This window comes from Danio rerio, chromosome 7 (assembly GCF_049306965.1).
Source record: "Danio rerio strain Tuebingen ecotype United States chromosome 7, GRCz12tu, whole genome shotgun sequence".
Classification (NCBI taxonomy): Eukaryota; Metazoa; Chordata; class Actinopteri; order Cypriniformes; family Danionidae; genus Danio; species Danio rerio.
In genome coordinates this window covers 36,129,707-36,155,782 of record NC_133182.1, presented here as the reverse complement: position 1 = coordinate 36,155,782, position 26,076 = coordinate 36,129,707, and the positions used below count along the sequence as shown (strand labels likewise).

The 26,076-nt window shown below is 36.9% G+C and overlaps 1 protein-coding gene and 2 long non-coding RNA genes across 5 annotated transcripts in view; all 3 read right to left on the bottom strand.

The window, feature by feature from the left end:
• Positions 1-26,076, bottom strand: part of LOC141375396 (uncharacterized) — a 170,446-nt gene that overhangs the window by 106,695 nt on the left and 37,675 nt on the right. The window lies entirely within an intron of this gene.
• Positions 1,918-5,258, bottom strand: irx3a (iroquois homeobox 3a). Its single transcript, NM_001320125.1, is given in 4 exon segments — positions 1,918-2,261; positions 2,594-2,660; positions 3,151-4,180; positions 4,834-5,258. Coding segments are annotated over 4 exon segments (1,365 nt in total). The 5' UTR covers positions 5,047-5,258; the 3' UTR covers positions 1,918-2,206.
• Positions 7,096-23,453, bottom strand: LOC141375397 (uncharacterized). 3 transcript variants are annotated; one of them, XR_012383391.1, is made up of 4 exons: positions 23,221-23,453; positions 19,389-19,480; positions 11,304-11,412; positions 7,096-7,172 (listed from the first exon to the last, which is right to left on the bottom strand). It is a non-coding gene; the product is annotated as an uncharacterized lncRNA (long non-coding RNA). The 3 variants fall into 3 exon arrangements; XR_012383392.1 differs by lacking the exon at positions 11,304-11,412; XR_012383390.1 differs by lacking the exons at positions 7,096-7,172; positions 11,304-11,412 and adding an exon at positions 13,758-14,987.

Here is a 26,076-nt window from a genome sequence, read left to right as displayed (position 1 = left end):
GTGCGCATTATCTACTTGGCTAAGTGACCACATACTAATGTATAATTTAGTAACAGTCTAATATCATAGCGAGTGTATGCAGAATTTGTATGATCGCAGGCCGTGGTGGCAGTGCGTCTTCTGTCTGTAGAAGTTGTAAACACAAGCCTGTTTGCCACTAGCCTCGCGCTCTCCCTCTTGACCTGCACGGTGCTCATAAGAGGGTCAGCGCTGATTGGAGAATGTTGGTCACTCGCGCGTTGTGCCACTTTCTGCGCTCTAGCTGGTGGCGCTCTTCCGACTGAGAGCCAGAACGATGATTACATCAATCAGTGACACAAACGTCACGCAGCGTTTTATGAATATTCATAGCCAGCTCATAGTTTGTCTAAATGAAATCTCATAGACATGGGCTAATTGAATAGGCTAGTAGTATAAAATCTTATAATAAACAAACAGGCATCGGACACGAGGAATTCTGTTTTATTAGCTCCGGACAGAGCTGCGTTTTCTTGCTTTTATAGGCTGCAATTGTTTGTAGGTCTGTAGGCAGAGGCGTAATTAATGACAATAAGCTGTGGACACTGAAAAAAAAAAAAAAAAAATATATATATATATATATATATATATATATATATATATATATATATATATATATATATATATATGGTCTGTGTTTAAACAAACCAGCTAAAATTAGTAATGTTCAACTTATATAGGTTGTTTAAAGTCAGCTTATATAAATGCAACAATTTGCAATAGACCTTCATATAAGTTTTTCATTTATATTTATATTTATATATGGGATTTTGTGCAAGATAAAGAACTGTGACAGGCTTTTTTTATTGTAATTATTCTTAAAAGTTATTTTATGTAGCCTGGTTATGGTGTGTTTGAACTGTAAGTGTAAAAAATACAGAAGGTTATTTTCCTTTTGAATGTCGCGAAAATACTTTATTTTATTGTTTGATTTTCCTTGAAGCATATGAAATTATATTTGACATTTGCCCTACTGATTATTTCGACATTATTTATTTATTTAACTTTGCGGAATATGGTCTACATGATGTAATTTTGTCTGAACAGTGTCATAATATTCATCCAGACTATCTTTTATTGGGAAATCGCTCGATTTACATTGCTTAACATTCGCAAAGGCTACAAGCAAACCTCACCAAAAAAAAAAAAACAAAACAAAAAAAAACGATCACAAAAACACCCGTGGTTTATCTTCTAAAATAAATAATATAAATGAAAGATTATAAACAAAATGGCCCAGATCGTGTCAAGGCCGCTCAGAGTGGACTGTAGAGGGAGCTCCAACTCTAAATTTCTCCAAACTTTGGAAACCCTGAAACAAAGCTGCTGCCATGCAAATCAACTTCAAGAGGGAAAACACACATAAATACATAATTTTGCAGTATCGAAGGCATATGGCAAGCAGCACAACATCAGTGTCATATTAGAATTCATTGGATTTTTAAAAGGCAGAATCTAAAAAATTATAAATAGTCGAGATTACATTAAGCATCTGTACAGAGGAAACCGTTTAACTTTTTTTTTGCGTGGTTTTCCTGTTCAAAGAAAAAAATATTCAATTCTCATTACAGTGAAATTGAGTTGTATGCTATTTCAACCCAATATAAATGAAATAATTATTCATTTCATATTGGCTGTTCCGCCTCGATGGGGATAATCCAATCCCCATCCATTAATATCCAAATGCGCGATTCAAGAAGGAGCTAATTACAGTTAAGTCCCTGAAATAGGAAAATACTTGAAATCCTCCGTTTCAGAGCTCATAACCTCGAATTAACGTTTCCCATGCCTTTCAAAACACAAACGGTAACCATTTCCGAACAGAAAAGCTTACAACATGGCATTTCATATAATTTACAATATTTACACCACAGTGTTTTTAAAGAAAAAGAGTGACGGTAAAGTTGCAGCGGTTCATTTATTAGCCAAAATATAGACTTTCTTGTACAATTTCGGATCACAAGTATATACATTTTCTTTACGTTATATACAAAAAACATTTCAACATCAAATCCTCACAGAGCTTACAAAAGAAAATGGGACTCACAGACTACTTGGCCTGACAGCATTAACATCAGCCATTGTACACAGGACATGCTTACAATGTAAGTATACAGAAGTGAGTTATTTTTTATTTTACATTCCTTACACAGGTCAAAATGTGAAGTAAACAAAAAGGGAGAAAAGCCTACGAGGACGAGAGGGCGGATAAAACCATGGCAGCTTCGAGTTGGTTCTGGGGCCTATGGGGATATAAAAGGGAAGCATGAAAAAACACGGGGCCAATACAAAACTAAATCTGCAAGCAGTATAACACAATGTTTCTTTTATTTTAAATCAACATTCTGATACTATATCGTATCGACGCATTGGAAATTTATTGGTTTGACATATGGGTTTATTATTGCACAAGCACAATATTTAAATTGTTTAAACCACGGTATAAGTACCCGAGCGCGTGAGACAGCCATGCATGAACATTATGTGATCTTCAAATGTTGTCTAAAAAATAAAATAAAATATAAACACGCTAAATTAAAGTGATGGACAGATAATGTTAGATCTCCGCTCTTACCGTCTTTGAACAGGATGGAAGGCTGTTTTTAACAACTTTTTTTCTGCTTCCAAGGCACTAGATCTTTCTGAAATAATAAAATCAGTAACAACAAGAAACAAATCAATGTAAATGCCAATTTATTAATAAAATTCTTACTATTTTAAAAAGCAGAGTCTTTTTAAAAATATATTACAACCAGTGGCCGAGAAAAGTTTGCGGCCTAAAAATATCCAAATTCGCACACTCTTTTACACACCTTTTAAAAAGGCAACTAAAAACCTGTTCCCACACATTCAAATGAACAGACATTTGAGTATTCGAAAAGAAAAAAAGAAGGAAAACCAATATATCGGTATATATCAGATAAGTACTCTCCACTAGACATTTGCATTTCAAGTATATATATATATATATTTTTTTTTTTCACTTGAAGGTTTCACAGTAGTGATCAAATGAAAATGAATACAGGGAGGAATAAGAATGGTGCGTCTCCAGTCTGTCAGTACAGTCTTAATGATATTAATAAAAAGCAATAATTGCACATCTCTGCGCTTCTCAGTGTGGGTGACATGTACCTGTGACTGTGGACTCGGAGTTTTGACTCCTGTCCTCTGCTTGTCTGCTGTACAGGGCAAGGCCATTCGCCGAAGCCTGGTTACTGAGTCCTAAGTAGTGGTTAGAGTTCAGCAAGGCGAGCTGGTGTGCGGTGAAACCCCGATTTGTCCAGCTCTGGATTTTCCCAACGGGACACGAAAGGAGTCTATGTGGAGTGATGATGGTCTGAGTGGCCGACGCAGCGGAAGTCCCGTTCATCAGAGGAGATTTTCGTGGATTGTCTGGAGTTGTGGCGGTCTCTGCCAAAGACCAGATCTTAGGTTTTGGAGCCGGAGGTGGGTTGTTTTCTGAGGGCGGAGAGTTGATAATGGCCTGGTTGATTTTGACCGGTTCGCCGTTGGCCTGTTCTAAGCTGTTGTGGTGGAGGTGATGGTGATGACTGTGATGGTGAAAGTGCTCTGCGCGGTCGCCGTGAATTTCTTTACCGTCTTTCACCATCGCTTTGAACAATCTTTGCTCCGGCCCTTGTAAATCCTCATAGCCGTCTGAAATTTCTGAGTCACTCCTGCCATCCAGTTTCAAATCAGAATGCAGTTCGTCCTGCTCGTCTAAATCGTCCTTATTCTCAATATTCTCCGTGTCGATATTCTCCAAATCGATTTCCTCCTCGTCCTCGCGTTTGTCTCCGTCATCCCCCTCGTGATCGCTGTTGTAAACATTTCCTTCCTCGTCCGTGCGACTCCGTGGGGTCCAGGTCATCTTGTTCTCCTTCTTTAGCCTCCTCCTGGCATTAGCGAACCAGGTGGACACTTGAGTGAGGGTCATTTTAGTGATGATGGCCAGCATGATCTTCTCGCCTTTGGTAGGATATGGGTTTTTCCGGTGCTCGCTTAGCCAGGCCTTAAGCGTGCTGGTGCTCTCTCTGGTGGCATTTTTGGGTCTGGAAGGGTCTCCGAACTGGTACTGACCATATGGATAAAAAGCAGGATGATGATGAGCAAATCCAGGATGCTGGACGCCCGGGCTGTCCTTTAACTCGTACTGTGCTCCCTTAAAAACACAGAACATTGATTCAACATTAGTGCAATTCCCTATCACTATAATTGGCCTGACCTGGATGTATTGTTTAAGAATATGTTAATTCTGTAAATGATTTTGATTCTATGAGAGCAATTAAAAAGAAAAAAAAATAGATAAAAAACATTGGGCTTATGAACTGTATTAAATTATTTAATAACTTGTCAATGCATTTATATAAATTATTTCACACTGACAAGATATTGCATATATCCTATATTAAAATATCAACAATTAAATGCACGTATATACACACACACACACCACACACATGATATTTTAATATGCACATCTAAAGAAGTAGACTAATAAAATAGTATAGCTATTTTAATTGATTGCAATTCATTAACATCACAATAACACGCTTTTCGCTTATTTTTGTTTTGAACAGCTATTATTTATAACTTTTTAAAACTTTTTTGTCTTTACAAAACATAAAAAAAGCAAAGTTCACAATCATTTAGCAAAACAAGCAGTCGGTAACGACTAGTACAGAAACACGAATTGAAGGATTTTGTTAGGTATTAAGCCGTGGCATATATGTTAAACATGTTTTAAACAGTTAATTTTATTTGTGCAATTATAGTAAGATTAAAAAATTACACGAAAATAAAATGATTACTCACCAGTTGGTTGAAAATGGACAGATCATTTGAATAAGGAAGAAAAGCTCCATAGCTTTGTGCGGCTGCGAAAGGTGATCCGTACATAGTAGAGAGAACATTAGAGAGCGCCCCGGACGGGCTCAGGTCTGTCCCGGCTCGGGCACTGCCTATCCCCTGCCTGTCCTGCGAGTATATGGGTCGGATGTACTGATATCCCAGCTGTGGGAAAGACATTGTTGTGGAGAAAGTCTACTGGAGTCACAAAAAGCGGCGAATCGCCCTCTTGGTGCGCACCACGATATCCACTTTACAGTGAGTACAAAGTGTCAGGGAAGTCTATATTTCCTCCGAAAGAGCCAGTGTAAACGATCCGATTGCGCTTTCCTCCCTTACTTCCCTATTGATCTGAATGGACTAAGGTCAGGTCCTTACAGATTGCTTTAGATTATTGGAACTCCTTTTTGTGATTGACATTTTTAGTCGTTCAGAAGCTCCTCCTATTTCTCAAGTCTCACCCCCACTTACACAGCCTCTCTCTTTCTCTCTCTCTCCCTCCCTCCCTCTTTCTCTCCCCCTCTCTCTCTCTCCGCTCCTGCTCTCCGTCTGGATAAGTCCTCTGACGTCGCCATCTCTTATTTGAATGAGTTTCAAATCTCATTTTATGGCTCGCCAATCATTTCATTTGTTATTTGTTCGCGGCTTCAGCCCTTTCCCATTTTTTTGTTACTTCTCAAAAATGTTGATCCACAAAATGGTAAATATTTTATTCTTGAGTCATTAAGATCTAGTGAGATCTAGTGTTTTTCATTTAGTCGCGTCTTCTTCATGCATGTGAAACGAAAAACTTCAAAGTGTAAATCGGAGAGTTCAGACAGAATTTTGTTTGCGCTGACAAAATACTGAAGGAAAACCTTGTACTGTACGAAGAGCGTTTTTAGTTCATCTTACACGGAACAAGCCAGTCGAGGTCCTCTGACGCCTTTAGTGTGTGAACCATCAAAACATTGGCATTTTACCGTTCGCCTTCTGAGTAAGTTGACAACAAACGAAAAGCTTGAAGAGCAGCACATTTATTTTTTATGTACATATTCACTAAATTACAATTTAGTGTGGTGCATTTACATTTTAACTTAATATTATTACTACTCTTATTATTATTATTATTACTATTATTATTACTATTACTATTATTATGTCATGTAAGTAATACAGTTAAACTGTCAGTCTTCTGGGCGTTTTTGATGTATTAAATTATAATCGCAAATGTTTCAATTGCATTCATGTGTAAAATCTTCTGTTCTTAAAAAACATATTTTAAGCGATTAACCTACCGGATTACTCTACAGATCGACAGATATCCACTGAAAAGATCTGATATAATCCGCACCCTTCTGTAAATAATACGGATTAAAACAAGGACGATGATCACGATTGAAATTCCTTGAATCAATATATGAAAATATGCAGGAAACATCCATAATCGTATTATGCCTCTAGTCTAGTGTCATCATATGTCTGCTAATCGTCTTCCAAACAACGGCACCGATTAGTGCTTTAACGAGTTTCATTTATTTGAATATAGGATGACTAAATCTCAATTCAGTAATGAAAGATTAGGGCAAATCAACTTCGGTTTGGATTTACTGAAGTGGTTTCCAAGAACTTAATGTTCCTCTTAAATCTACCATCTGCTTTTAAAGAGATATTGTTAAGGCATCCCATAATATCTGGAATGGCATTTGTATTGGCTCTTCGCTTATTTAGGGACTCCCAGATTTCCATGTTCTCTTTACCACGTGCCTGCTGTTTTGACGTCTAACAATGCAGGAATACGGGGGTTATTAATTAGAACAGCAGTCTGATGCCATTCAGAGCGCATGGTAATAACTACATAACCGTCAATAACACCCACACGGACCTGCAGAGCTAACAAGAGCTCTTAGCCCACCCGGCTGACCCCACAGCACTGCGCCATCTGGGACAATGCAAAGTACAGCTAACGCTCTACGTTTCAAGCAGTCTGCTTTTCCTTTCAGTCATATTTCACGTTGATTTTACCTACACACATTGGCTGTTATTTTGATGCAAAGTAATTGCGCATTTGGTGAAGCATATAGGACGCACGGTGGAAAAGATAAGCGTGCGGCTGGTGTCCGCCCTGCAGCGCTCTGAGTTCGGATGGACACGTGTCTCATCCCGGGACCTGTCAGGGCCTCAAGGTTTGCCTCTGATTTATTGGCCCAATCAAATACACATGCACTAACTTAACACTTTCACACTGACCCAGGAAACTGGCACAGCCATAAAAGCATTAGGACGGGGTTTTCTTCCTGCCTTCTTCTCCCACCTCTTGGAAGCCCCTGTAACGATGCAAATTAAGTGACAAACCATGATAAAACTATACTACTACTACTAATAATTATTAGTTATAATTCTTGCTTTATAATAACAATAAAACCACACAATTAATTTGTATCTATATTATTATTATTTCCATAAACCAATATAAACTGATATAAATAAATATTTAAAATTTTTTTTTACTTTTAGCATGACTTTATTAAACGCAGACCAACATTTCAAAGCTCGGCACTAATATCACGTGTATAAATAGGGCAATCTTGGATGTGTGACTTGAGGGATGATTTCTGTGACTCCTTTACTAGCAATTATGCAGATGACACCATTTCGCATTCTCCAACACGCATCCAAATAAACAAGCAGAGACGTTGCGCTCAAAAGCGTTTCCTTATGCAATACACAAGATGCCTGCGACAGCGCTGATCAAAGACTTCAAACAGGGGCTCTTCAAATTACACCTCTGAATCAGCTCTATAATGCCAAGGCGACAGAAAACAAGTAACACATATCCCATCGCACATGGTCTTTTAAAGGGGCTTTTCTGATCCGATCTGTTAATTGAGGTGACAAAGGATTTAAAAAGAAAACACACTTAATGACCTTTGATGTGTGTGGTGTATTCGACAGGGGGGGAGGAATGAGAAATATGTGTGTGAGAGAGAGTGTCACTGGTGTAAATCTCATTTTCTTTAACAGCTCTGGCAAACAGGATTTTATTTGGTCAGTTCTCAATATGAGTTTAGAAAGGAAATCAGTTTGTAGGTTCTGTAAGAATTTAGCATCAAAATTTTGGTTACACTAAAGGTAATATAACAGCTTTATCTTCATCAGGCTATAGAATAATTACTTGTGCTGCTTGGTCTAAAAATGAATTTCTTGATTTTTAATAAAAACTAGTTCCAAATTATAATATTATATATAATTACGATTTTAATTAAACAGCAATACATTAAAAGTACACACTATACCCACTCTTATTTGATTTTGCGCACTGATGTTGTTTTATTTTCATATTTAAAACCTTGTGTATGTTGAAAATAAATAAATAACTTTATACCGAAGTATAAAATGACTGAGGGAATGTAATGAAATAATTTAAAGGTTTTTAAAAATGAACTCAGGAGCAAGTATACTTCCTGAAGATGTTTAAAGTTTAATTTTTTACTGTTAGCATAATTTGACTAATGTTATTTTAATTAGGTTTCTCCAATCAATCGTGTCTATTAAATAGATAACTTGCACTGGGGGAGAAAGTGACGAGTTTTGAACTGTTCCCTGGGCACACACAGCAATTTGGAGCAAATTAAGAGTAGTCAATGGACTGCAACTTATTAAAACACTTTAACAAATTGTATCAAACACCAAATTCAAACGGCGACGTCTGTTTTAACCCTTCATTAACCAGAGGACCAAAAGCTCCACAGGGCCGATCTTGTTGTCCGACCGAACATCTACAGGTGGTTTAGATTACACATTCTGGCGTCTGTGTACTGTATGGTTTTTCATAACCTTTACGCGCAACGCGAGCGGATTTAGATCATTGCTATTTAAAATAACAAGGGGCATAAATTAAATGAAGTAAAAAGGTCTTCTACCTGTTCTAATCGTATATATGTTTATAGTATATCTAATATAATACCGTGTATAGCCTATGGCAATTCAAACAAAGCACAGGCGAAAAAGGAAGAAAAAACATTTTCCTCAGCATCAACGACGAACTCCAGTCTATTAAGTCATTGCTGAAATCTGTGTGCTGAGGTTGCTGAAACCTGGAGGGACTTATTCTCGATTGTTTCATCGCCTGTGATACGGGCCAGGCGTATAGTCGAAGCAGCGTGGTCATAAAGTGGGAATTTGGATTTGGTAAATTGCGCAGCCAGCGGCGGCCACGCGCAGTAATTGATTGAGAAGGTCAGAGCGCGCGCTGCCCAGCCTTTGCGCGCTGCTTTGGTAAATATTTTGATGGCGGTCTAGCGCGGGCTTCGAGTTGTTCTATTAGCAAGGCAGGGTCACTTTCATTTATCGGTATTTGCCAACATCTGCCCTCTCAGCAAAGAGTGCACACCTACAAGTTCTGTTTTTCGTCAGTTGCCTTTTAGAGTAAATTTGAAGAGAAGGATTACCTTTTATTTTTTTTTTAAATTATTATGTATTATTTGTAATTTATTTTAACTTAGTTTATATTATATATTAAAACAGAACTGGGTGTATAATAATAATAATAATAACAAATAGTAATAATAATTATAATAATGGCACTTCTATATAATACTAATTTCTTACATAATAAAACTAATAATATATACATTTATATTATTATTATTATAACCTTTATTTTACCAGGAAAGACACATTGAGATTAAAAATCTCTTTTACAAGGGTGTCCTGGCCAAGATTAGGCAGTACATAAGTCACATGAGTCCAGCAGGCAACAAACAAAAAACAATTTACAGTTAACATGAATCACACTTACAAACTATTCAAAACATCTACAAACCTGTGTTTCAACTTCTAAATCTTTTATAGTCTATTTAAAAGCATGTTGTGAAATCAATTATTTGAACTGTAAATGTGTTTGTATTTTATATATATATATATATATATATATATATATATATATATATATATATATATATATATATATATATATATATATATATATATATATATATATATTCATTAATTAAAGAATTATTATTATTATTTGTTATTATTATTATACACCCAGTACTGTCTTCATAATTTGCATATTAGCCACATGCATGTATTCTGCGCCGCTGCCAGCCTTTCTCTGCGTGGTTGTCTCCTGTATCAGTAACAAAGCAGCCATTGATTTTATGGTAAAGTCACTTTGCAAAGGGAATGAGTTCCTGTGGCCGGGGATATCAGTGTGTTACACGGGTATAGCCCAGGTAACAAGATGAGCATTGATTCAGCATTACAGCTGATCAATACTGAAATAAGTAACTTCAGGCCTGAATTAAAATACAAGTTGGAGCTTGCTTTGCTGCTGTCAGTTTACGGTGAAGTGACAGAAAGACACACAGGAACAAGACTTAGTGTGTGTGTGTGTGAGAGAGAGAGGAACAAGTGTGTTTGTGTGTGTCTGCATGTGTCTGTGTGTGTGTGTGAGAGGGCAATTTCCAATTCCAGATTATTTTCTGTTATGATGATAGAGTGGAATTCAGCTGTGTTGGCAATAAAACTGTCATCTGTGCATATGCAAAATACAGAGATAATGTAGTCACAATTTCAAATGTATGTTAATAGTAATGACTGTAAACAATAGTTAATGCTTCGTGGTGACACATGTCAACTCCTTCTGGTTTCAAAACGAATTCAGTCAGCACTATCTCATAATACACCATAAAATAATCTTTAGTTCTTTAATGACGGAGAACAACTTGTACTACTTAAAACACTTGCTTTCAAAGAAATCATTTGATGAAGTGAACACCATATTCTAGTGAACCGAAAATTCAAAGCCAAATAATGCCAATTTGTGATGGTGTCAAAATTATTTCAGTCAGCACTAACTCATAATAAACTACTAAGTTAATCTTCAGAACTTCTACAGTGACTAAACTACTTGTGCTAAAACACTTAAGGAAATCATTTGATGAAGTGTACACAATACATGAAGCACCCGAAAGTTTAATTGCACTGCATCGATTGCAAGCTGAAGGCAGCCACTCAGAGTTATTTTTATTTATCTATACTATTTTATTTTATTTATTCATTCAATTTTTTCTTCTAGAGCCTATGCCTGAAGCAAGATGTCTCTAACGTCCAGATGACAGGCTTCCCCAAGTATCATACTGAGGTGCTGGACAGAGCATACACACATAATAACAACAACCACAACTCATCCCGCAAGAAATATACACTTTTTTAATGTTATTTTAGCATATTAAAGTTTTCCAAAATTGACCTTGGTGTTTTAAGTCATTTGAATGAAAGTTGAAATTACTGAATTGGATTCAACATAAAGATTCAATACAGTAACTACTTTTTTTACTATGTAGTAGTGTTTTGTAGAAAGTATAGTGATTTAAAGCTAATTCAAAAAACTGAGTGATCAGATAATAACATAAATGCAGTCAATTGAAGATCACCAATTGCAAGCTTACCATCTCTGTGTTTTTTGTCTCCAGCTGCTGTAGCAGGTTTGTATGTAGCTGCAGGAGAAGCAGCTGTACTAACACAGAGGCCCCTATCCACCCAGAGGCACTGATAACCCTGCGGGAAGAATAGCTCACAGTCTACATATTGATGCGTCCTCAAATAAAGTCAAGTAGGTTTTCAAAGATTGCATGCTTATACCAGTTCAGCCTCTTGAAAAAAAATGCAAGCTCGTCTTTTTTCCTTCTTCATTATTTTTCAACACTGGTTAATGGCACATAGAAGTGCCTGTGTGTTATCAGGTCTAGACTGAATAGCATTATGGCCTTCCTTGTGTATGTGTGTAATCAGTAATATTGAGTAGCACAGCATGCCAACACACTGAGGTCAGTGCAGTTTATACTGCCAGCACTTTTACTCAGCATGCAGTTAGTGATATGACATAGACCTCCTAAGCACTGTCCTCATGTACACACTCCAATATAAGTGTGTGGACGTGTGTGTGTGTGGTACAGTCATGTTAATGAAAGTAGATCTTCTATCTTATTAATATAATATTTCAGACATTTTTTTTTCTGTTGTTATTCAAGCTGTAAACTAAAATATTTTTTTGTTGTTGCAAAAGTAAATGTTCTAACCTTAACTTGATTCTTTTTTTACTTTTTGGTAACAAAATTAAGTTCATTCATTTCCTTGTAGGCTTAGTCCCTTTATTAATCTGGGGTCGCCACAGCGGAATGAACCGCCAACTTATCCAGCACGTTTTTACGCGGCGGATGCCCTTCCAGCTGCAACCATCTCTGGGAAATAAAATTATATTATTATATAAAGTTATTATTTACAATTATTAATCATACGAGTCAAGAAAAAGTCATGTTTATGTATCCGCATCCAATTAAATCAGTGTTTCTCAACCACGTTCCTGGAGGACCACTAGCTCTGTACATTTTCCATGTCTCCTTAACCAGACACACCTAATTCAGATCATTGGCTCATTACCAGAGACTGAAACACCAGTAATGGGTGTGACAAACAAAGGAGACATCCAAAACTTGCAGGGTTGGTGGTCCTACTGGAACGTGGTTGAGAAACACAATAAAATTAGCAAATGTTATTATATATATATATATATATATATATATATATATATATATATATATATATATATATATATATACATACAGAAATTATGACAATCAGTGTCTATTATGTCTTGAATAACTTTTTGTTAAAAAATGTCTGTAGTGAAATAATGTTACATCATTAAGCATTATATGAGGTGTATTTACATTTAAAAAATCATGTTTTGTATGTAGGTATATGTAAATAAACCTGATATAATGCTGAATGATACAGCGTTATTTTCCTAAAATTTGGACATTTTTAAAAAAAAGTTAATCAAAACATTAAAGTAGATACCAACTGTCATGTTTTCTGTACAGTGTATATATATAAAATAACATTTGCTAATTTAGTTGGATGCGGATACAAACATAAAATATACATCGTTCAGCATTATATCAGGTGTATTTACATACACCTACATTATAGGTAAAACCTACAATAAAATAACAATTATAAAGATCCCTAAAGAGTCTTTTGATAGTTTTTATAAATGATTTTACATTGAGTACTGTAGAGATCAATAGCAAAAAAATATATAATAATAATAAAAGTATCAATTCTCAATTTTTAAAAACATTAGTTATTTGTTTTTTGCAAATGAACTCTTCAAACAATTAAAACTGCTACAATAATGTCAAACCTTGCCGTTTAAAGGATAGTTGCAAAATGTAATGATTTAAAAGTCTTTTAATGTGTTATCAAATCATATCATATTTATGCATTGCATAATTTGTTTGTATATAAATATTGTTACACTTAATTGACATTTAAGTGAGTAAAATATTAATGGCAATAATGTATGACAGTAATTATTTTTATGGATTGATATTATTTTAATTATATTTATATATAATTGTTATATGTATTTGTTTATAATAAATTACTATTATTACTACTATCTATTTATTATTATTATGATTATTATAGGGTGTTACAGTGGTACAATGGGTAGCACGATCACCTCACAGCAAGAAGGTTGCTGGGTCAGTTGGCATTTCTGTGTGGAGTTTGCATGTTCTTCCCGTGATCGCATGGGTTTCCTCCTGGTGCTCTGGATTCCCCATCAGTCAAAACACATGTGGTACAGGTGAATTAGGTAAGCTAAATTGTCCGTAGTGTTTGTGTGTGATTGAGTGTGAATGGATGTTTCCCAGTGATGGGTTGCAGCTGGAAGGGCATCAGCTGTGTAAAACATATGCTGGATAAGTTGGCGGTTCATTCCGCTGTGGCGACCCCTGATTAATAAAGGGACTAAGCCGAAAAGAAAATGAATGAATAAATGAATATTATTACTGTTTTTTTAACAACAGAATAACATCAGATTTATGACATATATGTTTTTAAATGTTTTTTCACCTATACTTTTGTTTCTTTATTTATATGTTTAAAACATGCCAGTACCGGGATCAAGGAAAGCAGCCTTTTGTGATAAACCAAAACACATTGACCGTTTTCTGGAGTCCTCAGACCTTGGGATAACAAGATTGCTCCTTTTCTTTTGTGTGCAGTCGAGTGTAATTGTTTGTAGATTTAGCTTTCAGAGTTGACTTGTGAAATTGAGCAAATGTTAACCCACTTTATTTCTCTCTGTGTGTGTACGCATGTGTTTGTGTATTTGGGGCCATTTGTTACCTTGTGAGCAGTGGAGCAGCAATGGACTCAGCTGGTAGGTCACTCCACTGTGACCCAGTGATGATTACATACACACACAGACACACACTCCCCTAATTCCCCTTTCATACACACAGCTTGGGAAGAGCTGCCAGATTTTCAGAACAATGCCACCCTCATCATCACCAATAACGCCTCTCTCCTCCTCAGAAACATCCCAGATCCCAACACGCCTCTGTATTATCCTCACATATCAATGTCTGTTGTGGCTGGCCCTGTCAGAAGCTTAGCATGTGTGCAATCAAATCACTTCCTTCTGTATCCTGCAGATTATGGAAAGCGATTAATGATTACACGCAGCACCAAACTGAAACATCTGAGGGGGTGAATTAACCTGGGCGAGAGGTTTTACAGAGCTACACAGATTGATGTTGAGCATGGCGAATGGATATCCAAGTTGTGTCCCAGTTGACGCATAATGTACTCTACTGTCTTGTGTTCAAATTTTCAAAGGTTATTTTGTCTGCGTGCATGCATTATGTCTTTCCACAGTTTTTTTTTGTATAAACAAATTACACACTACACAAAAGAAATATAATTACAATAACATTAACAATACTACATAAGATGTATGAACAAATTACCCACACTACAAAAACCGAAATACAATTATAAAATGAGGTGGTTCATTCCTCTGTGGAGACCCCTGAATAATAAAGGGACAAAGCTGAAAATAAAATGAATGAAATAATAATATAACCAGTTATACATTATTAATATTACTATTATTATTTGGGTGGCTTGGTGCTCAGTGATTAGCACTGTCGCCTCACAGCAGGAAGGTCGCTGGTTCAAGTCCTGGCTGAGTCAGTTGTCATTTCTGTGTGGAGTTCTCCCTGTGTTCTCTTGGGTTTCCTCTGGGTGCTCCGGTTTCCCCCACAGTCCAAAGACATGCGCTATAGGTGAATTGAATAAACTAAATGAGTGTATGGATGTTTCCCAGTATGTAAAACATATGCTAGATAAGTTGGTGGTTCATTCCCCTGTGGCGACCCCTGATGAATAAAGGGACTAAACCAAAGGACAACTAATGAATTAATAAATTAACTATTATTATTAACCATCTGGGTGGTTCTTTATGCAATTTTTAGTATCAAACTTATCTTCCTATATATAATAACTAGCACAGGACTAATGCCCAGAGTAGCTTTTCAGAGTGTATTCTATTCAATTTTATTAACCTTATTCTAAAATGCGGAAGTGCACCTGTTTTTGCCATTGTCTTAGAACTTTATGATTCAGTCGCCTATGGAAGAAATGACTAGGAATAAGAAACAGCAGAAAATGGTCAAACTACTTGCTCTACAAACAAATGTTTGCATGACTATACAGACCAAGTAGAATAATATAATAAGAAAATATCAAACTGCAACATCAAGCAGCGTAACGAGCAATTTTTAACGTCAAAAAATGAATGGAAGTGAATGAGACCGGAAGTTGCGAGACAAAAATATTCAAATGGCAGCGCCCGCTCGACGGCGGAGAATAAGGTGAATAGTGTACATCAATGCAAGCGCTTGACTGTATTTGTGACTTTTCTCTTTAAAAGTTATGAGCAACAAAAATGTATTTGTGTTCATTTAAATGGGAGACATGGTATTGATCCTTCTATATTAGCATTTTATTCAACATGGGCAAATTGATCGTCAGTAGCTTGTTTGGTGTTGTTTTTTTTTTCCATACCATCCATTTCTTTTCTAATTTAAATGATTTTATAGATCAGATTTGACACCTTGTGGACAAGTAGCTCAAAAACAATTCAAACAGCATATTCATACACATGCAGCCTCAACAAAACAGGTGGACCCTTGTGAGCATGTTGAAGCTGAGGTGTACATAGGGTATATGCAGAAGTATGCGGAAGGACGTTTAATTTTGCAGTAATTTGGGTCAATCGCTTCCGGCGAACTGTATGCCGTTACAAAATCAGCTTGTTTAAGGTCTGTTTTATTTAAAAATCAATGATTTTCACTGCATGATTAATATACTATATAAAACGGGTCTCAAATATACAAGAAATACTGCTTTAAATTATATATTTTTTCGAGCCATGTCTTTAATATATAAATATTTATTTTACCCTAGTATTTTCAATGAAGTTTCTGCGCTAGACTGCTGATCCTGACGGGCATGTGCGCTTCAACGGCTTTTCATCTCGTTTTATGCTTGAACAACTAAATTAATGCTGAAGTCTATTTAACTGATTATATTTTACTTATATTACAGCATCAATGCTGTAAAAGAAACTGTATAAAACTGAAAAAAGTCACATTAACCGTTCACCAGATATTTATCAGTATGGGAAGAAAAACTAGCTCTCCACATACCCTATTGGTGCTAAAGTGTTGCCAATGTGCTAAACATTTGCACTTGACAGATGCACACTAGAAGCGTTCATCCTTGTGTATTGTGTGCACATTTCCTCTCCACAAGTTATGAGAAACTAAAATACTAATAGCTACATTATATGTCATTTCCATTTACCTGTTGTGTTAGTTACATGTCAAGTCAAGACATTTGTTTTTTATTTCTATAACACTATTACAATGTAAATTATGTCTAAATAGCTGAACATAGATGAAGAATTGAGAATAAAAAGCCAGAACACTATTTCAGAAGGTGAAAACGTTCCATCATATCAGACAAACGGGAGTTGTGGTAGAATTCTAGTTTACTTCTAGTTAAATTAACAGTGATTTAGTTCAATTGAACAGAAACGCCACTTGAGAAGTCTGAATTAGTTTAATACAAATATATCGATTAAAGGACAGTTCACTAAAGATCAGCTACACCAATTAACCACGTTAAGCCAGCCAGCCAGCTAGATGCAACAGTGGCAGGAAAACTAAAATTCCAGTTAATGTAAGTGGAGAACAAACCTTGGGAGAAACTAAGTGTACTAGTGGCTAAACTAAGTACTGTGAAAACAATACAAAGTGCATATTCTTTCACTAAAAATCAATTCTTGCTTGTACAGTATGAATGCACTGTTATGATAAAGGAATTTGAATCATGCACCCTAGAATAGTGTTTAGTGTAACTGTAGAGCAAAACATCAAAGTATCATCAAGTTAAAGAAATTGCTCACCCAAAAATCAACATGAAAATAAATACTCAGCCTCAAACCTTTATGAGATTCATTATTCCGTTGAACACAGCAGAAGATATTTTGAAGAAAGCTAAGTAAGATAACCATTGATTTCCATAGAAAAATATGGAAGTCAATGATAAGAGGTAAGTAAATGATGACAGATATTTTCATGTTAGGGAATTTCTAGGGGGAACTATCGCTTTAAGTTTGTCAGAGTCCTTCTTTTAATCACAAATAGAAAAACCTCCATATTACAGTAGGAAAATCTGGAAGTGACTAAGGATGGGATGATAATTGGTTTCAAGATTTATCGTGGTTTGGAATAGTCAAGATTTTAAAACTGCTAAAATTTTCTGTTATACCGGTCCTAAGGTATATGTAAGGTTTTTTTGTGTTGTAAAGAAGTCTGTGTTATTGAAACTAATGAAGACCGCAGAAGTCAAACATGTATTTGAATTATTTAGCCTGACATGTTTACTGTTACGGAATATTATAAATGTTTCCTAAAATAAAATATATTGTGTTCAATGGGGAAAAAGTTGTTGTTTTTTAACCCAGACATTTAAATATATTATTTTAGTGCAGTAATCACAATATTGTGATACCGTAAAATCGTTATATTTATTTCCAAGGTTATCATACCGTCAGAAACTTGTACCAGCCCATGTCTAGAAGGGTACAGTGCCAAATTAATCGTCCAGGCTTTCACAGACCTGTACTTCGTTTCTTAGTTTTTGTCTACTTTTAAAGCTATTTATCTGCACTGCTGACCACACACATTGGTGGAGATGCTCACCAGCAGTGGGCAGACAGTGGCGCGTCTCTCAGTAGGATGGTTGTGAAGGATTAAGATGTTAAACGGAGACTATCTAAAAGCATAGCGCTCTACTGGGCCGCTCGCCCTGTCTCTCCTCGCTTTCTCAAACGATAGTCTGGTGCAGTGGATTAGCGTGTGCATTAGAGAGAGAGAGAGAGAGAGAGAGAGAGAAAGGGAGAGAGAGAGTCAAGAAGCCGCGTACGCATGTATAAATACAAGCATTATTATATATTGGAAAAGTGTCTTTGCTATTCCCCTGGTCCCACTGAGCTCCTGCAGCGCTCGGGTGACTTGGGCCTCAGGCGTAGCTCAGGAAAAGGCAAATCACTAATGCTCTTAGCATCAAACAATAAATCCTGGAGTTATTTTCCACCATGTTTAATTAAATATTTTGAGAAGAAAACCTGGCTGATTGATTTGCCTCGGCCATTGATTCACTATTGATTTGGCACTGTCAAGGGGCCTCCACAGCGCTACTTGCTAAATGGCCACAAGGAGCCCTGAAATAAATGAAGTACTTTTGCAAGCTTTAACAAAATCAACTTTGCAAGTCGCTCCTACAGGTCCGCTCTCGGGGGCTCATGACAGGCCTCTGCTCCTCCTGAGGAAAATAAGTCCTCGAACTGCATTTTGTATGAGCATCGATGAATGCAGAATTATGAAATGATAATGGCCAATAAATTGTCTTTGTCTTCCCAGAGCAGCTATTGGGCTTGAACAAGGCCCGCGCGGCTCCGTCTGACCCCCACAGTGCATTAGCTCGGCTTATTTCCTCAAAACACTCGGAAAGAGAGTGATATTAATAATCCCATTACAAAGCAGGAGGAAAAGAGAGAGAATTAAAAGGCCATTAGTTGTGATAAAAAATGTAGTCATTACTCCGTACCTCGCTAGATACTCAATTCCCTTTTCTCATCACAGCCCGGCTCTTTGGGATACATCATAATATCTCTCGATGCTCAATTTTCCCCTATTATTGTGCATTTTATCTTAATTTATGTCAGTCTATAATTCAAAAATCATTATATTTCTTAAACAGTGTAGACATTTAAATAAACATCCTGCTCAGTGACAAATCACTGCTGTGCTTAACCGACAAAGTCTGGTCAAGCAGCAGCAATATATAAACATAAGAAGAGCTGGGCGCAGGTGAACACCTTGGTAGCTCAATCAAGCGGCAGAAAGAGAAGGGAATAGGAGAAAAGGAGGACAAGAGGGAGAGGAATTTGAACACACATAAAGACAGAGAGAGGGAGAGAGAGAAAGGCTCAGTGCATGGCTATAGGGATTCAGATTGCTATCAGGCCTTTATCAGTCTCATCTCAGAGCGGCATTGATCTTCGCTGAGAATCTAATCCTAACTATGAAGTTCAATAACAACTCCATTACCTGGCTCGCGCTGATTGGAGCGTTGTAATGCCAAGATTAGTAGCTGGCTGCCTGACCTGCCAACATTGATTTGTGCTGCAAAATCACTTGTTCTAGAAAAAGAGAGAGAGCGGTAGAGAGAGAAAGAGAAATAAAGAAAGAACGTGTTGGTGAGGTAATTGGTAATTGAACAATTTTTATTTTCACCTCTTCCCCTTTTCCCTCTCTCTGTTTTTTTTTTATTTTTTTTTTACCTACGGCGTAAACTCAGCCCTTTCTTTCATTGATTAGTTGCCTGTTTATATCAGGCGTTACCAAACACAAGCTTCTCTTTCTCTACCTATAGTGTGTATGTGTGTGTGTGTTTATACTCTGCTCAAATTGTAGCCAGGTTAGCGATCTCGCTCTCTCTTTTTCCTCTCTCTCTTTTCTCCAGCAGGCCCAAATAGCTCCTCTCAGCCCTGTGAATGAATGGCTTCACAGCCTGTTAGCTTTAAGTAATAGAAGCATTGAGCCCATCCTACTGGCAGAGACAGCTCATTTACTCCTCTCTTTTTCTCCTCTCATAGCCCCCTCCCTTGGTTCCTTCTCTCTCTCTCTCTCTCTCTCGCTTTTCCACCTTCTTTCTTTTTAACTGGCGCAGATTACGCAGGTCAAATAAATGAAACAGACTGTTTTGCGCGGGCTGCTCCGGTGGGTGCCGAAATGGATGAACCCATTTCCCTTAATGCAGACACGAGCCCTGCATACACACACACATGCACACACCCTCCTCCCCCTCAGCGCCCCTGTCTCTGAGGTTACAGGTTAATGACATGCTCATTTCGCCCAGCCATTTGTTTTGTTTTCCTGCAAAGTTCTGATAAGTAGCTAACCAACGAACCTTGTAATTACAATCTTACAGAAACCGGCCCGATCTGTATATAAATCTCACCATCCAATTACAAGATGTAATAATTTTGCACTCAAGCTGGTAATGAGCTCTAATACTGCAGCATGTGATAATCCCCTCTGGATGCTGGCTTGATCAGATGTTGGCTTTGTAATTAGACTGGCAGAAAATCATTATTTCATGTTCAAATAGAAAATGAGGTTGGTGGGAAGTTAATTTCTCTACGCTCTGTGAAGCGTAGACAAGAATTTAATGATTTAATTACAGTTGTAAGCTCCTTGGATGAGACTTAAATTGAGCTGCAATTTTTTTAAGCACACTACCATTTTGAGAGCAGGGCACATCAAAGCCTCTGACAAGAGTCTAGTGTGATAGTGCGCTGTGATGTTTTTGATATGCTCAAATTCCTTCTCTCGTTATCTGGTCAGTTCTGCTTAAGTGAATTACTGATTACTGTATAATACCACAGAAACTCTTTGAGGGACAAAGCCTTCACTATGCAAAAAAAAGTTATTTTTTTCCGTACACTTTTGATTTAATTTCCATATTGCCAGTAATAATAATTGAAAACACTATAAAAAGATACTCCCCCATCCCCTCCCTTTTTAACTATGCTATTATGTCACACACAATTGTGGCAAAAGTCTAGTGATCAAAAAGACCAGTGAAAATAAAAGTAGCAATGTGTAAAAATAAAATTAAATCTTTCAGTATCAATGTTTGACTAAATCTATGAGAAATTAAGTAGCATTTGAAAAAAATTATTATTTGATTGAAAAAAGAAACGTTTTATTATTTTTGCCATTCTTTTTGTTTTAATTAAAACAAATACTGACTTTTGTCTTTTTTAACTAAAACAATTAAAAATAACATAATATTAATAATAATAATAATAATAAAATAGCATTGTCGCCTCACAGCAAAAAGGTCGCTGGTTCGAATTCCGGCTCAGGGGTCAGTTGGCATTTCTGTGTGAAGTTTGCATGTTTCCCCATGATTGTGTGGGTTTCCTTCGAGTGCTCTGGTTCCCTCCACAGTCCAAAGACATGTGGTATAGGTGAATTTGGTAAGCTTGTCTGTAGTGTATGTGTGTGAATGAGTGTCAGTGGGCATCCGCTGCATAAAACATATGCTGGAAAAGTTGGCGGTTCATTCCGCAGTGGCAACCCCAGATTGATAAAGGAACTAAGCCGAAAAGACAACGAAAGAATAATTAATATCAATAAAAATAATGAAATAGGGGCGACACAGTGGTGCAGTGGGTAGCACTGTCACCTCAAAGCAAGAAGGTTGCTGGTTCGAGTCCCAGCTGGATCAGTTGGCATTTCTTTGTGGAGTTTGCATGTTCTCCCTCTGTGGGTTTCCACTGGGTGCTCCGGTTTGGCCAAAAGTCCAAAGACATGAGGTATAGGTGAATTGAATGAACTACATTGGCCTTAGTGTATGAGTGTGAATGAGTGTGTATGAATGTTTCCTATACTGGGTTGCAGCTGAAAGGGCATCCGCTGTGTAAAACATATGCTGGATAAGTTGGCAGTTCATTCCGCTGTGGCAACCATTGATAAATAAAGAGACTAAGCTGAAGGAAAAGGAATGAATAATGAAATAAAAAAAACTATACACATTTTAACAAACAAACAAAAAAACAACAAAATGACAAAAGTAATTTAAAAATATATAAAAAATAGAAATATAAAAAAAGAAATCTCAAATAAATGGCCATTGTGTATATTTCCATCAATCTATGTATGTATGTGTACATAACCAAAAACACTACCTGAAAATGCTACATTAAAGCTAACGAAATATAAATAACAAACCATTTTTAAAGGCTGCTTAAATATGTGTTTTGTTTCTTCTCATTTCTCTTCCTCTGTAGTGCAACGTGCGTTTGGCGCTCTGCTCTCCTCTCCTGTTTGTGTCAAGTCCTATGACAGTCAGATAAGAATATTTCACCCCGGATAAGATGCTCAGATCTGAGGAATGTCACTCAATATGAGTGATTCATCCTCCACCACGCCGCTACCCCCCCCCCCCCTTTTTTATTTAGCATTTCAAAATTCCCTTTCTATTCTTTTTCCTCGTTCCGCGGAGACGCGCTCTGGACGTTCCCTTTATTTGGCCTATCAGAGAGGGAGATGGATGTGTGTGCTTATTGGACAGTAAAAGGCCACTCTTCAGGTGACACGCTTATCCAGCCGAATATTCATGAATATTTAGGAGATGGTAATGAGGGAGTTTTGCATTGTTGCATGAGAATGGAGGGAGCTCCCCGGAGGAGGAGGAAGAGGATGAAGAAGAGAGCGCGGACAGGTCGACGAGGTGTGGCGGGAGTGTGTGTCAAGTGAGGCGGCGGCGTGGTGTGTGTCCGCACGTCTGAGGCGATTTGGTGAAGCGGCATTTCTGTCTGATAACCCGCTTTCACTCGCTCGCTTGCTCGCCGCCTCGCGCACGCTGTGATGAACTTGATCTTCTCGTGGCATTGTTAAATCATACGGTCCAGCTTCATACACACCTGTCATTCCGCAGAGCTCAACAATACATCATCCAGATGGGCAGACTACACTCAGGAGCCTTAACCCGGAGCTTTAAATGACATCCTGTATTATTGATGCTGTCTCCACTCATCTCTCTTACTGACTTAAACATTCACACGTCTAAAACTCCATTTGTGTTGTAAAGGATGGCTAGCTGTATAGGCAGGTATCCCAGCTTTTATTTATGTTTTATGCTCTGAAGTTTTAACGGGAAGTCTTGAAAACCTCTTAAACTTTATTGGTTTTCTTAGAAGAGTGCATGTTAAAACTGAATATTTTCCCCTTTAAGTTTGGTATCTGTGATATCTGTTAGTGCTTGATTTTTTTGTTATGTTGGATTATAAAAGGGCTCCTTGTGCTGAAGAGTAGAGCTGAATACCATTTAAGTCTTAGTTCACCACAAATTATGTTATTAATTACTCACCCTCGTGTCGTCTCAAAGCCATGTGACCGTCATTAGTCTTCGGAATGCAAATTAAGATGTTTTAGGTTAACGCTAACGTTAAATCTGACAGCTTCGTCATCCTCCATAGACAACAAGGCGACTCGTTAAGACTTCAGAAAATGCTAAAACATCCTCAAAACAGACCGCATTGCTTCAGTGGTTCAATATCTACTTTATTTAACAGTTCCTCTCCTCGGTAAAGGGCGCGTGCCCCGTTCACGAGCACTATGAGTGACGTATATCCTCCCAGATTCCCGCGCACGCCCTTCTCAGTGACACTGAGGAAATAACCTTTTGAATAAAGTCGTTATTTCCGTTTTATTCGAGCAGTATTCTCGTAGCTTGTATGCCAATTGAAGAAATGAAGCCGTATGAAATGCTTTATGGATATTTTAAGAAATATTTTTCTGGAGTTTGAACCAGTTGTGAACCTTGCAGTCATTGGAGGATGAGGGAGCTGTGAGGGGTTTCAACGACATGAGGGTGAGTATGTGTTTGGATGAACTAATCCTTTAAGACTCGTTTTTATATGAACGATTGTTTTAACGTTACTTCAAATAAATTGCTTGCACATTTCAACACAAAGGTAGTCTCTTTTCTAATTACAGGTAAAAAAAAAAGCAGCTGCAACTTATTCCTGGCAAAATTTACATATGAAATGTGGTTATGTTATAGTTTCAAATAGAAACTATTGTGTTTTTGAATCATGCTATGCTAAAGTGTATTGATTTGTTTATATTTCTATAGTTGCTATATAGCACACACAACAGCAATGCAAGTAAGTACTTTATTATAGACCATATCAATGTAGTCATGTCATTGACCCATCAACATTTCCTGCTTGTTGTCAAACTATTTCATAACTGTAACAAGAGGTAATTCAATCATAACTTATAATGGTAAAATACCTATCATGGCATTAAGCTATAGAATTTAAAAATGTAAAACAGGAAATATGTTAGGACCATTGTTATAGTTTACATCCCTCAAAATGGTTTATATTATGGTTCAAAAACACTGTAGTATTTTCTATAAATTGCTATTGTACTTGTTTTCTTATGGGTTATAATGATTTTTGAGGAAGTGTCTTGTGTTATTGTTCACTTCAGATAATAAATGTCAGATTAACATCCTGTGAATGCAAACTCATTTCTGAACCTTTCATGAACTGTATTTTGTGATTTAAAGAGTAGCTCTATCGCCAGGTATACCTTCTTTTTTTGCCATGAAGTTTTCACAGGAGGTCTTGAGAATCTCTTAAACATTACTCACACATTTGCTTTGCATGCTCTGACAACTACCTCCATGGGAACGATTATTTTGATGATTTTTTTGTGTGTCTTTATCCGTTAATTTGCACTGGGCCTGCACACGTTGAAATGTAGGTTCAGATTTGACAATCAATGTTCCCTAACCATCACTTTATCCACTGATTTGTCTTGCAGACACTCTCAGTAATGAAGCCTTGCTGTCTGAGCACTGGAGTCTATTCTGGCAGGCCCGTGTCCTAAAAAATCCAGAGATGGAGCAACCACGGTGAGTTTTAAGCAACCAACAGGCCCACATCCGTTGAGAGAAAGAGGTTGAGTGAGGGAGGTTCTAAATCAGTACGCAATCCAAAGGCCCTCTATAAATCATGTGAATAGGTTTGGTGGCGGGACGGAAAGCACACCTGCAAGACTTATGTAAGTCTTATTAAACCATAAATATCCAGCAGCTCCGGCCACAGCTCTTCAGGACTAGAATAAATCTTACTATGTGCTCAGCGAGGAAGGCGAGAGTGAGACTAAAAGAGCATGTGGGTGTCAGAAAGAGATAGTGTGTGTGTTCATATGTCTACACAATGTATGGACAGATAAGTGTTAAAACAGTCAAAGTGCATTTCAGTGGTGAGGATTGTCATGCCGTTTGTCAGGTTAATCATCGTAGTGTCACCTCAGTGAAGAGTTGCTGCCATTTTTAATTGTGTAGGTCTATATATTGAAGTCTTGAGCTTGTAATGGCTTAGTACAGTTACTGTGTTTACAAATGGAATTTGGCTTCTTTTTTCAAATATGCATGTATTTAACATTAGCTACAGCCAAAGTGTTCAACTTTGTTATATGTTTATATTCATAGAATAAAAATTTGCTGTTAAAATTTGCATTTACTCATGGGCCATCCAAGATGGAGGAAATTACCTTCAACATATTTTTAGCTGAAACTGTGATACTTAGTGAATCATAAAATGAAAATCAATGCTTTCTTTGAGAATTGAAAAAAATATACAAAGGTTAATCAAAAATACATAAAATTGGTCTATGCTTTAATGTTTTTTATTTGAACTTCCTATTTATTAAATTACCTTTAAGAAAACAAAAACAAGAAAACACATACAAAAATAACCTCATGGTTATAAACTTTAAACCAGCGTGTTCCCAAATTTTCAGCCTGCAACTCCCAAAATAACAATGCAAATGACTTGCGACCCCTAATATTCTTTGAGGTGGTTATAAATATAGAAACATTGCATGCAACGACACACACACTCACCAATTGGCCCAAGTTTATTCTTTGTTTATTTTTTTATGTATATGAGTGCTGTAAATGTGCCAGAACGTTTAACCTGGTTCCATACAATCAATCTGCTGTATCTGACGCTATTGTTGTGTCTTTAATATATTGTAATCACCCCAACGTCGCAATCCAATAGATAAAAAATTGAAAGGCTGTGACTATAAATGTTTATCTTCAGTAGATAATGGATCAAATATGGTAATTCTTATGGTTTAATAAAATAATTAGATTTTTAAAAATCACCAATCACCATTAAAAGTCAGATTATATTATTATAAA